This window comes from Lissotriton vulgaris, chromosome 5 (assembly GCF_964263255.1).
Source record: "Lissotriton vulgaris chromosome 5, aLisVul1.2, whole genome shotgun sequence".
Lineage (NCBI taxonomy): Eukaryota > Metazoa > Chordata > Amphibia > Caudata > Salamandridae > Lissotriton > Lissotriton vulgaris.
Genome location: NC_141693.1, coordinates 1,988,214,677 through 1,988,229,526, shown reverse-complemented (window position 1 = coordinate 1,988,229,526; position 14,850 = coordinate 1,988,214,677). Strand labels below are relative to the sequence as shown.

The window sequence follows — 14,850 nt, the reverse complement described above, 5'->3', positions numbered from 1 at the left end:
CCTCTTGATACACGATGAATTAGAAAGTTACCATTAATACTTTTTCTCCAAGGGGCCCTTCCTTTTGTTGATTACATTAGTACCCAGTTCCTTGGTTGGTGGGTCACTTCCTTCTTTTCTGGATTTATGTGTATATGTACATCATTTCAAACCTTTATAGGCAGTGATTGTGTATAAAACGTATACACATTTTTCTTAGCTTTCGTGTCTCAAAGTTTTAATTCCATTAAGGCCATTGAGGTGTGAGTTATGCTTTCATCTATTGCGCGTTATTACCATAGCAGCTCAGTGCAAAGCCCACCATAGTAGTAAACTACGATATCCAATAACCCAGTATAGAACAAGTTTTCATTCATGGGGAGCAGCCCCTTATTTGGTCACCTTCTTGGTGGCCACTTCAACGGTGGGGGCTTGTCGTCATGGATCACATGTTCTTTACAGTGTTATTGGATGTTGGCATTTGTATTGTATATCTTACTCAGAAATCCTTAATTGTGAATAACCAGATCAAAATCCAGGTAGTCACGGCAGTGAGGTCAAAACAGTATTGTATTATTATTGTATTGCAACATTTATATAGCTCTTATTGTCCTTATGTGGAGCCCTGAAGATCTTGCCTCCTCTTGTAGCACATTACACCTTAAGGGTGTGCTTGTGGAAGGATATTGTGTTTCGGCGAGTAGCACGCTACTCCGGGACCCACAGAGGATTAGAGTTGAATTAGTATAGTGAAACATGCAAGTACATTTTAAGTGGTGGCTAGGTTAGTCAGTTATTTGGATTTGGAATGATAGCAGAAGGATAGAGGAGGACAAAGGTTTGTACTTATATAGCGCTTGTTGACGCACACTATTCAGGAAGCCTACAAAGGATTAGTGGTGAATTAATATGGTGAAATATGAAGTAATTTCAGTGGTGGATATTAGTCAGTTACTTGGAGTGAGAAGGATAGCGGAGGGATAAAAGGGGAAGAAAGATTTGCATTCATATAGCACTTGTTACCCCTGTTGGGTGTTGAATTGCTTTTCTGGCGAGTAGCACGCCACCCATAAAGGATTACTGTTGAAACTTAGTGTGGTAAAAAAATATGAAGTAATTTGAGTAGTGGATATGTTATTCAGTTATTTGGGTAGTATATTAGTATAGTTTAATATGGAATTTGAGAACTGAACATGTTAGTCTGTTAATTTCAATTGAAAAGGATATTGGAGGGATAAAAGAGTAAAAGATGTTGTTTTATTTTTTAAATGTTTTAGGTCTTAGCAATAGGAGGAGGCTTTTGGATGAGTAAAAAGGAGTTTTGGGTATTGCTAAATGAGAAAAAGGGCAGCATTTCGGGCCCTAGTCCCGACCAGTCTCGAATAGGCTCAAACAGGCAACTACCCTTGTCCTCTCCGCCCTTAACAGGCTCAAACAGGCAACTACCCTTGTCCTTCCCGCCCTTAACAGGCTCAAACAGGTAACTACCCTTGTACTCGCCGCCCTTAATAGGCTCACACAGGCAACTACCCTTGTCCTCTCCGCCCTTAGCCTAGGCTCCTGGGCTGAGACGCCCCTAGCCTGGCCTTTTTTATAGCCCTAGTAATCAGGTGACCCCTTCAGCCAATGGGAACCCTAAGACTATCCAATCACAACACTAGCCCTAAAATCTAGAACCAATAGGAGACCAGGACCTTACAGCCAATCTTAGCCCTAGTCCAAGCCCCAATCAGTTCAAAAACCCTGATCTCTACGTCCAATAAAGGCCTTAGCCCTACCAGTAGTCCCAACCCAAGTCCAAGCAGCCAATGGTACAGGTAGCCCTAGTCCCTACTTCCAATAGAAAGCCTAACCCTACTCTTAGTCCCACAACTAGTCCAACTACCTATCACACCAGAAGCCCTAAATAGCTACTTCCAATTAAAGGTCTAACCCTAGCCCTGGTCCCACCCTACTCCTAACAACGGAAGCCCTATTCCCTGCTTCCAATAGAAATCCTAATCCTAGCCCTAGTCCCAACCCTACAATGATTGAATCAGACCCAGAAACAGTCAAGTCAAGTCAAGTCAAAGAATTTATATAGCGCACTACATACCCAGAGGGTCTCAAGGCGCTTAGGGAGGGGAGGAGGATTACTTGTCAAATATCCACGTTTTAAGTTGCTTTCTGAATGCTAGGTGGTTCTGGGTAAGGCGAAGGTAAGTGGGGAGTGAGTTCCAAGTTTTAGCTGCCAGGTATGAGAAGGATCTTCCTCCCATGGTGGTCTTGTTGATGCGGGGTACAGTGGCGAGGGCTTGGCTGGAAGAACGTAGTTGGCGGGAGGGGGTGTAGAAGGACAGTCGTGAGTTGAGGCATTCTGGTCCGATGTCGTAGAGTGATTTGTGTGCGTGGGTTAGCAGTCGGAAAGTGATCCTCTTATTGACGGGTAGCCAGTGGAGGTCTTTCAGGTGGCCAGAGATGTGTTCGTTACGCGGGATGTCTAATATGATCCTGGCTGAGGCGTTTTGGATTCGTTGGAGTTTCTTCTGGATTTTAGCGGTAGTACCTGCGTAGAGGGTGTTTCCGTAGTCCAGTCGGCTCGTGACCAGAGCATGGGTGACTGTTTTTCTGGTTTCGGTGGGGATCCAGCGAAATGTTTTTTTAAGCATGCGAAGAATGTTGAAGCAGGATGAGGATACGGCGCTGACTTGTCTGTTCATTGAAAGTGAAGAATCCAGGATAACGCCTAGGTTCCGTGCGTGGTCTGTCGGGATGGGTGCTTTTCCAAGGGCTTCCGGCCACCAAGAGTCGTCCCATGCAGAGGGGGATGTACCTAAGATGAGGACTTCTGTTTTATCTGAGTTCAGTTTCAGACGGCTGTGTTTCATCCATTCAGCAACTTCTTTCATTGCTTCGTGTAGGTTGGTTTTGGCGGTGCTGGGGTCATTGGTGAGAGAAAGGATCAGTTGAGTGTCATCCGCGTAGGAGATGATGTTGAGATTGTGTTGGCGAGCGATGGCCGCAAGGGGGCTCATGTATACGTTGAAGAGGGTGGGACTGAGTCAGGATCCTTGTGGTACGCCACAGATGACTTCAGTGGCCTCGGACTTGAATGGTGGAAGGCGGACTCTCTGGGTTCTTCCGGTGAGAAACGAGGTGATCCATTCAAGTGCTTTTCCTTGTATTCCGATGTTTCTGAGGCGTTGTAAAAGGGGCTGTGGCAGACTGTGTCGAAGGCTGCAGAGAGGTCGAGGAGGATGAGGGCGACTGTGTCTCCATTGTCCAGTAGAGTTCGAATGTCGTCTGTTGCTGCGATGAGGGCGGTCTCAGTGCTGTGTTTTGCTCGGAAGCCAGATTGTGAGGAGTCGAGGGATTTGTTGGCTTCGAGGAAAGCGGCGAGTTAGTTGTTGACAGCTTTCTCGATGACTTTGGCCGGGAAAGGAAGGAGCGATATGGGGCGGTAATTTTTGAGTTCGGTGGGGTCTGCTGTGGGTTTTTTCAGAAGGGCGGTGAGTTCAGCGTGTTTCCAGCTTTCCGGGAAGGTAGCGGAGTTGAAGGAGCAGTTGATGACGTCTCGGAGGTGCGGTGCTATGACGGAGTCTGCTTTGTTGAAGATGTGGTGAGGACATGGGTCTGTGGGGGATCCTGAGTGGATGGAGTTCATCAGGCGGATGGTGTCCTAAGTGGAGATTGGGTTTCAGTCGTTGAGGGTGTTCAAGGGGGGAGAATGTTCAGCATATGGTTGGGAGGGTTGATCTCCGGGTTGGTTGTCGAAGCTGTTGTGGATGTCTGCAATTTTGTTGTGGAAGAATAAAGCCAGGGAGTCGCAGAGGGTTTGAGAGGGGGTGATGTCGTTGGAGTTGGTCGAGGGGTTGGTAAATTCCTTGACTATGTTGAAAAGTTCCTTGCTGTTGTGGGCGTTGTTGTCTAGTCGATCCTTGAATGCTGTTTTCTTGGCCTTTCGGATTAGTTGGTGGTGTGTGCGGGTGGCGTTTTTGAAGGCGTCCTTGGTGCTAGTGGTTGGGTCTTTTTTCCAGGCCTTCTCAAGGGAGCGGCAGAGTTTCTTGGACTTCTTAAGATCATCGTTGAACCATGAGGCTTTCTTGCTGCCAGGTTTGCTTTGACATTTTTTCAGTGGTGCTAGGATGTCGGCGGTGTTGGATAACCATAGGGTGAAGTTGGCGGCGGCTTGGTCTGGGTTAGAAGAGTGGGCTGGGGTGTTTAGAAGGAGCGATGAGGAGATCTGGTCGATGGTGGTTTTGTTCCAGTTTCTTTGCAGAGTTGGTTGGAGGTGGTTGGTGGGTTTCGGCTTGTTGTAGGTGAAGTGAACGCAGCTGTGGTCAGTCCAGAGGAGATTCGTAGTGTGGCTGAAGGAGACATGATTGCTGGAGGTGAAGATGGGGTCGAGTGTGTGACCTGCGATGTGGGTGGGGGAAGTGACCAGTTGTTTAAGTCCGAGGTTGGCGAGGTTGTCCAAGAGGGTGGTGGTGTTGCGGTCGTTGTTCTTTTCAAGGTGAAAGTTGAGGTCTCCCAGAAGGATGTAATCTTTGGAGGGGAGCGCGTGTGGAGTGATGAAGTCCGTGATGTCTTCACTGAATTTTGCGCGGGGTCCTGGTGGTCTGTAGAGGAGGGTGCCTCTGAGTGTGGTCTTGGGGTCGATGTGGATCTGGAAGTGAAGGTGTTCAGAGTTGGCGAGGTTGACGTCAGAGCTGGTTGAGATGTGGATTGATTTTTTTATGGACGATAGCGATTCCTCCTCCTGTGTGGCCGGTACGGTCCTTGCGTGTGATCTTATAATCTTCAGGGATGGCAATGGTGATGTCTGGGGCGGAGGAAGCGTTCATCCTTGTTTCTGTTAGGAAGGCGACGTCTGGAGAGATGGTGTCTAGTAGATTCCATAGGTCAATGGCGTGTCTGTGGACCGATCGGGTGTTGAGAAGGATGCATTGTAGGTGGTTGGGGTCGGGAATCTGTGGTGTGGTCGTAGCGGAGATGTTGTCGGTGCCGCTGAATTTGCAGGAGTAGCAAGAGAAAGGTCCATGGGTGTGTCCAGGAGCGGCTTGGATGCAGTTGGGGGCGCGACCGGGGTTAAGGGCTAGGAGGGTGGCGGCATCGTAGGTAATGCGGGAGGGCTGGGCAGCGCGAGGGGCAGGGGGTCTGGCGCTGGGCGCGGTCCAGGCACGGACGGGCGTAGACGGGCTTACCTTTGGCGCACCTTCGGCGCGAATGGGGCGTGATCGCTGCGCGCGGGAAGAACTGTCATATATGGATAGTGGAGGGGGAGGGGCGAGGGCATCTCAGCTGGGAGGCGGGGCGGGCTGCAGACGACGACAACAACAAACAAAATGGAGGCGGAGGGGGGAGCACAGCAAACGCGCAAACAGAGTGAAATAAACTTAAAATAGTTCAATAAAATGCAAGTAAGCACAGCGGCGATCAGGCAGGCACCAATAATTATGCAGTTGTGGGAAGCAAAGCGGCACAACGCGCAAACAGGCTCGAGTCAGCTAAATAAATAATTAAAAGTGCAAGTAAGCTCAGCGGCGATCAGGCAGGCAGCAGGCACAAATAAAGTTGCAGTTATGGAAAGCAAACCGGCACAACGATACTAGATATCTCAGAGGGACACTGGGGAGCGACCACTCAGCTCGAGGGGGAGGAGCGAGTCACCTATCAGAACCCTCAAATACCCAACGAATGAGGACATTAACCCTAACCCAATAGAAACACCAGATACAACCACCAATCAGTGTACACATGTGCCAACCACTAGACCATATAAGGTCCCAGCGACCTCAGACAAGGTTTGCGGACCAGGTAGTTGGAAGCTGCTGTTCCTGTTCAGAATCTCCTAGGAGACAGACCGGTTCAATCCCCACTTTGGACTTCTGCAGGTAAAGGCTTCACTAACTCGAAATCTAACAACACTGTTTGAATAAAACTTAACTCCCCCTGCTGGCCAAAAAACGAAGTGCACAGGCCCCAGTAAATACAGTTTACATAGCTCACAGAAGCACTCTCTGATGTACAATATCCCTGGCTTAGGGGTGCACTGTTCTAACACACAGGTCTTAGCACAGAACAAAGGAGAAAATTTGGAGGGAAAACAGATTTGTCACCAAGGAATGAGAGGGACAAACTACAGAGGTTGGACTGCAAATCCCACAATTCAACATGTTAAATGCAAGCAATCATGGGCAGGGAAAACCACAAGTTTAAAACACAAAACAGGTGATAGAATATGCAATCACAGGCAGGTCAAAATTACAATTTTACACCCGAACAACCACATGCAAAGACAATAATCACAGAAAGGGAAAATCGTTTTTTAAACTTTTGTTTTGGGAAGAGACAGCACTAGTCTGCCTCCTTACCACTTCCTGGACTCTGCTCACTGCAATCGGGGACACAGGTAGACTGCAATTCACAAGATGGAGGAGAATGATTTGGGGTGCACCCAGCAAGGCCTTAAGGGGCCTGGGTAGGTGTGAAAGGAGGGCTCAGACTTGCCTGGTAGCTGCATAGCCAATGGTCTGCTGTCCTGGGGGTGGGGGCTGGGGAGCTGTTTTTCCTGTTCAGAATCTCCTAGGAGACAGACAGGCTCAATCCACACTTTGGACTTTAGCAGGCATAGGTTGGAGGGAGGCATCGATTAGAGAACCTCTAGGATGATCTTGCATTTTGTCGTACCATATCAGATCACCATTGTTAGATGTCAAAATTGGTAATAGTATGTAGTTGGGACCCGCAGTGGTGGACTACATTAAAGTCCTCCATTTGCCAGTGACATGGGGCAGATCGCCTTCAGTTAACTATGCCTGTTCAGTTGGTGATGGGTGGTTTACTAATGTAGACTGGTACAGTACAGGATGATGGACATGACCCATAGTAATTTTGTCTTAGGTTACTGTGTTAATCAGTATTATGTGACTGTGTCAAGCAGTAGAAGGAAATTATTATGCAGGCTGGGTGACGCCACCAGAAGCAAGAAGACGCGAAAATGGGGCAGATCGGACCCCCAGGGGCTGAGATATGGCCCCCGGAAGGTAGGCAACCTTAGACCCCTGAGAAGACCAACGACGAAGCGCATGGGGCTCCGCCGCCAGTCTAACAGATGCCCCCGGGGTGGGTCAGGTCCCGGGGAAGCAAAGTCGGTGTGCACCGTTGCGCACTCTGTGAAGTGTCCCCCCACGGGGTGCCAGGAGCCCACCCTGGCCCCCGCTGAACCTGAGGCTGGGGAGCGCCATCGCGCTCCTTGAGAAAAGATGCAGAGGGACGAGAAGGCGGGGGGATACGCTATTGCACCCCCCCCCCCGCGCAAAAATGGGTCCAAGGGACCCCATCCCCCGAAGCGAACCCAGCGGGCAGACCCACAACTGCGGGGCCGGCTCCTGCGGCAGCACGCGACGGTGCAGGCCGTGCGGGGAGCCGGCGGGGGCAGCCCTCCAACGATTGGGCATGCGGGGGCCCCGGAGGGGACCGGGACCCCAAGAAGAGTGAAAGGAGGTGCCAGGGGCCTTGGTGGGACCGGGGCCCAGAAAGGCGGGGGATCAGCCGGGGTGGGCTCCCCGAGCCAAATGACTCACTTGGGGGGTCCGGATGGAACCGGACCCTCCCGCAAACGTCCGAAGCGGCGAGAGGCACACATCGCTGCTCTCCCCGGCACAGCGGGAGAGCCGCTCATCTCATATGCGTGGAAATCATCATGAAGCGCCCCAGAATGCCTTGCAAGGCATTAGGAAATCTGCTGTTTTGGATGCTGGTGGCCCCCAGAGGAAGGGGCCACCCTCATTTGTTGAAAGAGGGGAAGGGGGAGCTGCAGGAGCAACGCAGCCTCTCCCAGCCCAAAGATGAAAAGTCTTGGGGAATTGGAGAGAATAACCCCTCAAGCTCTCAGCATGTATTTTAAACCTTCTGGGCTGGAACTTTTGTTCTTCAGCTGAGGGTGATAGGAGCACTTTTAAAAGTGAAAGCCTGAGGTGGTGGATGTCTGGAAGAAGGCATCATCTGGAGGTGAAGAGGTGTAATTGCACCACAAATGCTTTTACTAACATTATTCTTTTAGAGGGACTGACTTCAATGTGAAGTATTGGTGTAAGGTAGTGTCATGAGCAAAGTGGATTTAAGTGGCTAGACACTCCTGCTAGGGTGTCTGACTGTATTCATAACTTAATCCTGTGATCATCTGTGATGCCTTTAGGGGCTGTAATTGCACTGCATTTTTAATCATATCCAAATGTGCTGAGTACTGTCATTCTAAAGTGTGCGTAAACATGAATTCTTGCTGCTGCGCTTAGGTGAAGACACCAGACTGTTAGCCCTTTAAAAGAAGAGGTGCATACTGTATGCTCAGTAGGATATGCTCAGTCAGGGTCATGTGTCACCAAGGCAGGTGTAGCCTGTTTAATGCTTGTTGAGGTAATGGCGGGGGGGTCGCCACTGGGATGGTGCCAGTGCGTAGGGCCCTCGCTCCAGGTTAAGACCAATTCACTGCATTGGGGGCAAGATGATGTGCATACATGGGAGTGGTGGTACTAGACCCCACCCCCTCTGGGGGAGGGGTGGAAATGTTATGCAATGTCACAAAGTGATTCCATCAGCTTATGTATATTTGTAAATGGGTGTATAGTATTGAGTGGTTCGCAGAATGGATGAAGTACAGCCGTCTGAAGCTCAACTCGGACAAGACGGAGGTCCCCATCCGCCTGGGACGACTCCTGGAGGCCCACAACGCTGGGCACCGCACCAACACCCACGGACCACGCACGCAACCTGGGATTCATCCTGGACTCCTCCCTCACGATGACCAAGCAAGTCAACGCAGTCTCGTCCTCATGCTTCAACACTCTGCGCATGCTCCGAAAGATCTTCCGGTGGATCCCCACCGAAACCTGAAATAATGTCACCCAGGCCCTCGTCACCAGCCGACTGGACTACAGGAAAGCACTGTACGCAGGAACCACAGCCAAACTCCAGAAACACCTTCACCGCATACAGAACGCCTCCGCAAGACTCATCCTCGACATCCCTCGCCACAGCCACATATCCGCCCACCTGAGAAACCTGCACTGGCTCCCCGTCGGCAAGAGGATCACCTTCAAGCTGCTCACCCACGCACACAAAGCACTCCACAACATGGGCCCGAATACTTCAACAACCACCTCTCGTTCTACACCCCCACCCGCCAGCTCCGCTCCACCAGTCTCGCCCTCGCCACCGTCCCACTGATTCGCAGAGCCACCACCGGAGGAAGATCGTTCTCCTACCTTGCAGCCAAGACATGGAACTCCCTACCCGCACACCTACGACTGACTCAGGGCCATCTCACCTTCAGGAGACACCTCAAGACTTGGCTATTCGAGCAGTAGCGGCAACCCCCTCCTTTCATCGCCTTGATACCCTCACGGGTGAGTAGCGTGCTCTACAAATGCATTGATTGATTGATTAATAAATGTACTCTTACTTTTATAAAGCAAAGTACAGACTGGACAATCCATTATTGAGTGTTATTTTTGCGCACCTGCAAATGGCGATTACTAGCCCACACCACCTCCCTTGAGTAAGCCTCAGACTGCTCTGCAACGCTACCCTCTGAGAGTCGGGCGCTGCCCTAGGGTGTTTGGTTCCCAGTGAAGGGTAAATGTGTTGTGTTATTTGTGCAGGCCACACAGATGCTGCCTCGTTTTCCAACAAGTAGCTTCCCCAAAAATATCAACAACTATGACAAAAGAAGCCTTGACGGAGCCAAAAGGTTTTCCGCAAATGCTAGACGTATTGGCTTTACCAATGCCTGTTTAAACTTAGGTTTGCACACTGACCTTGCACCCAGTTTGATAAAAGTTCAACCATTTGAACTAAAGGTCTAGCTCTAATTTTTAACCCAATGAAGCCCTCTCAGCGTAGTTTTGCTATGCTATTTTTAGGTCTCGACCTCTGCCAATGCGCTTGCGCACTACAGATGTCGAGACATATAGAGGTGGAACTGGAAAGCTGAATAAGAGGGCTTTGGCAGGCGGATTACGCAGAGTGCATGTGCCCGTGCACGCACTTGCCGTTTGCTCCCTGAGCCGCCTCACATTATCACATCAGACCCGCCACAGCCATGCCGAAAGCTTCACACTTCAAAGGAATGCTCTCCCCCGCACCCCTCTGCGCAATGCCTCTTCTCTCACCCTTTCGCTATCTCTCCCACCTTCAGTCTTTTCCTCTGCAGTCTCCGCTGGACCTGCCCTCCCTCGCCATTTGTATACACAGCGCACTCTCTCCCCCCTCCTCACAGCGCTACACGAAGGTTGGCACACCGGCTTGTTAGTAATTAGGTCTTAGAAGGATTACATGTTAAAAAGTTAGCAGCCGTCAATTGCAAACCAAATGCTATGCAAATTCCTCACGTCCTGCCTTGCTGGCACCACCTGTCCGCAGCTAGATCAAGAGGGGCTCTCCTGTCAGAGGTTAAGCTTAGGTCCAAAGCTTGTGCCACACGGCGCATTTCAGCATGAGCCTGAGTGACGGGCTGTGTATGTGTGTGTTGTTTATTCTGATATACAAATCAACTTCCCTCAAATTTCTTCAGCCCTAAACTACTCCTTCTGTCATGCCGATGCTCACTGTCTCAGCCAGCAAAGTTTGCTTTTTCATTGACAACGGTCTACAAAAATACCCCTCTTTCATAAAACTTGGTTTCACAGGCATACGATTTTGTTACGTTGAATCTGCTTACTTTCCTAAATTTAAAATTCGAAAAGAGGCACATTTTATAAGTTTCACTTGAGCACCACTGCATATCAGAGTAACTGAGAAATAATTGATAGGTGCCTTTTGCTTCTAAAAAGGACTGTAATTAAGCGAAAAAAGGACTGTCCATTCTAACCAATGCATCCTTTCCTACAGAAAGACTGTCCTCCCAGCTGTGGCCTACCTGCCCATAAGCAGCCTGTTTTTCACTAGATATCCATTGTATCGAATTAGTCCATTAAAATAATAAAAGTGATTACGCTTAGAAAGGACACTCTAGCGCACACACTCTAGCGCACACACTCTAGCGCCACCACTCGATCCGCCACCGCTCAATCCACCCACCGCTCAATCCACCCACCGCTCAATCCACCCACCGCTCGATCCGCCCACCATTCGATCCAACTCTACCCTCCAACTCCAAAACCACCCTACAACTCCACCCTCCAAACCCACCCTCCAAATCCACCCTCAAAATCCACCCTCCAAAACGACCCTCCAACTCCACACAACTCCACACTCCAAACTCCAACTCCACACTCCAAATCCACCATCCAAAACCACAATCCAAGTACCCTCCAACTCCACCCTCCAACTCCACCCTCCAACTCCACCCTCCAACTCCAACCCACCCTCCAACTCCAACGCCACCCTCCAACTCCAACTCCACCCTCCAAATCCAACTCCACCCTCCAAATCCAACTCCACCCTCCAAATCCAACTCCACCCTCCAAATCCAACTCCACCCTCCAAATCCAACTCCACCCTCCAAATCCAACTCCACCCTCCAAATCCAACTCCACCCTCCAAATCCAACTCCACCCTCCAAATCCAACTCCACCCTCCAAATCCAACTCCACCCTCCAACTCCACCCTCCAAATCCACCCTCCAAATCCAACTCCACCACCACCCTCAAAATCCAACTCCACCACCACCCTCCGAATCCAACTCCACCCTCCGAATCCAACTCCACCCTCCGAATCCAACTCCACCCTCCACCCTCCAACTCCACCCTCCAAATCCAACTCCACCACCCTCCAAATCCAACTCCACCACCCTCCAAATCCAACTCCACCACCCTCCAAATCCAACTCCACCGCCCTCCAAATCCAACTCCACCGCCCTCCAAATCCAACTCCACCGCCCTCCAAATCCAACTCCACCGCCCTCCAAATCCAACTCCACCGCCCTCCAAATCCAACTCCACCGCCCTCCAAATCCAACTCCACCGCCCTCCAAATCCAACTCCACCGCCCTCCAAATCCAACTCCACCGCCCTCCAAATCCAACTCCACCGCCCTCCAAATCCAACTCCACCGCCCTCCAAATCCAACTCCACCACCCTCCAAATCCAACTCCACCCTCCAACTACAACTCCACCCTCCAACTCCACCCTCCAACTCCACCCTCCAACTCCAACTCCACCCTCCAACCCCACTCTCCAACTACAACTCCACCCTCCAACCCCACTCTCCAACTACAACTCCACCCTCCAACCCCACTCTCCAACTCCACCCTCCAACTCCACCTCCACCCTTCAACTCCACCTCCACCCTCCAACTCCAGCTCCACCCTCCAACTCCAGCTCCACCCTCCAACTCCAGCTCCACCCTCCAAATCCAACTCCACCCTCCAAATCCAAATCCACCCGCCAACTCAGTATGAATTATTTTTTTTAAAAGCATTATTTGTAAAATCAATACTTCTAAGTCACGTAATTACAAAACATGTTTCATTAAAAATGCTATAGGTGTCACAATATCAAAAAATAAAAGTATTACTATTGTAAATGACTAAGCTATTAATTTCACAATTTTAACAAACAACACATAAATAACAAATTTGTCATGTACAGGGCAAATAACTCAAACTTTCCTAATGCGAGACCTAGTGCATTGCAAATGCTTGTTTTTAAACTACTTAATATATTCAGACAGAACCAACCAAAAGCAGTTCCGAGTTAGTTTCAAGTTTAATGCAAAGTCTGGTATAATTCCATTCAACTTTTTTCTTTTTGTTGTAGCGGAGAGCAATGTTTACTGTGGGAGGTAAAACAGAAATCTGCTTTTCTATGGAAACTGGCCTAACTATAACTACATAGTTCCGATTGCTGACTAAAATAATGTGTATAGTTACATATTTTTTGTGTTTCATATCACGTGGTTATACCCTTTGCATTTTGTTTTGAGCAAGCTGGTCAATTTTCAGAAAAAAAGTATATCTACGAAAGATATAAACTTGTGCCTACAATTGTCAAAGATTTGCTCATTTTTTTTCCATTCACTTAATCCAAAGGTGTATGAGCATAAATCTGCGAAGCTTTTACATTTTTAGATTTGCACCTGTTTCTTCTTTTCATTCGCCCTTACCCTCCTTGCACATGTTGCAGGCCGGGAAGCTACAATTCTGCCTGTAAGGAATGCATGAGACTGTATGTTTGCGTACTTATATAGTGCGCTTCTAGCTGTAAAACAACAGAGCGTTGTACAAGAGGACTGGATGAAAGGAAACGCTGTGAATGTCCAATTGTATTTTTTCACTGTAGAGAAAAGTGTTCCCATATTGATAAATCTCTCTTGTATATTAGAAATGGGGTCTTTGGGCAGTTCCAAATCGATAAATCCACTCTAACCAAACATATTTAAGACTTGTGGGCACATGGGTAGAAAATGCTTTTGGAAATGCATGTGAAGGCCCAAAAAGTTCTGACATTGTTACCTTCATTTTCAAAAGCCACCCCCTGGATCAAACTCCAAGAACCCTCGTTTGCGCCCCTGCTACTAGGTTTATTATTGCGGGAAACACATCCACCTTACTGATCTTTCACAGTTTAAGTGTTGTCTACAAGTGAACATATCAGTGGGTCCTGTAACTTAGAACCTTTCATTTACATGGACCAATGGCACTTTTCCACACCTGTCCAAATATATTGTGGATCGGACTCAGAATGAGCATCTAATATACTTGGCAATGAGAAACATTACACCCTGTAGGCACTTAGCTATGCATAGACTAAAGTACAAAAGAGATTTAAAAACTCTGAGTGCTGTCAAGGCTGCTGGAGAATGTGTCTAGGGAAATATACTGTAAATATGTTTATTAATAATGTTATTAATTTATTGCAAAACTTTCTAGTTTCTGAAAAAGTGCTCCCGTTCGAGATGCCTTTCTTTCCTTCTTCCCTAACTAGATTTGAACCCTTTTGGGTGAAATGTCACAGCAGCGAGTGCTGCCTCAGAGCAAGGAGACTCTTTTGCAGTCGTACAACAAGAGGCTCAAAGATGACATCAAATCCATCATGGACAACTTCACCGAGATCATCAAGACCGCTAAGGTGAGTTTCTTGGGCAAGAACGCAGAACCCTGTAGTGCAGATTTTATTTATTTATTTATTTTGAAAGTTTTATATAGCGCGAACAAGATCTTCGCAGATATCAGAGCGCTTTACAGAGGAGAGGAGCAAATATACACAGATACATCTATAGTGTTAAAAGTACAGTGAATTGATATCATAAACAATCAAGTAAGTCAATTTCAAAGTCAAACAAAAGTGCAAAGGGTTCGAACAAGTAGTACAGATGAGCACTGAGTCTTTGAAGTTGATCCCCAGTAGTGGTTCAAGTGCATTTAGCCATGAGGATCGCTTTTACTTCTTTCTTGAAAAGTATGGTAGAGGGGATGAGCCTGGTTTCAGGGGGGAGTGAGTTCCAAATCCTGGGAGCCATTCCTGAGAAAGAGCGTTTATAGGTTTTTTCTTTGCGGAATCTTTTAGGCTTTAGCAAAAGATTGTTTGTGCCTCTAGTGTTTCTGGAGCCTCCAGAAATCGTCAGCTTCTGAGCGAGGTATCTAGGTGAGCTCAGGTGGACAGCCTTGTGCGTCAAACAAGCGATTTTTCAGGTGTATTCTGGCTTCAAAAGGCAGCCAGTTCATGTGTTCACTTCCTTGCTTTTTTGTTTAACCTATTCTATTCTTTTGAGTGTCCTTCCACAGAACCAAAATTAGTGGTATCCAGAACAAGGAGCATATCAATTAAAGGTCACATATTCTTTAGGTAGAAACTGCCAAATTTGTTTCTCAAAAGCACCGAACTTAGGTGCATCAGAACCTCTTGTAAAAGGCTTGAACGTGCTTGGAGGAGAGAGCAGACGGAAGAAAGC

The 14,850-nt window shown here is 48.4% G+C and overlaps 1 protein-coding gene across 1 annotated transcript in view; it reads left to right on the top strand.

Moving 5' to 3' along the window:
* Positions 1 to 14,850, top strand: part of MED22 (mediator complex subunit 22) — a 38,456-nt gene that overhangs the window by 2,489 nt on the left and 21,117 nt on the right. The window contains exon 2 of the mRNA XM_086924735.1: positions 13,884 to 14,027. Coding sequence (XP_086780861.1) covers positions 13,905 to 14,027 — 123 coding nt within the window. The 5' untranslated portion in view covers positions 13,884 to 13,904. The remainder of the gene's footprint in view (positions 1 to 13,883; positions 14,028 to 14,850) is intronic.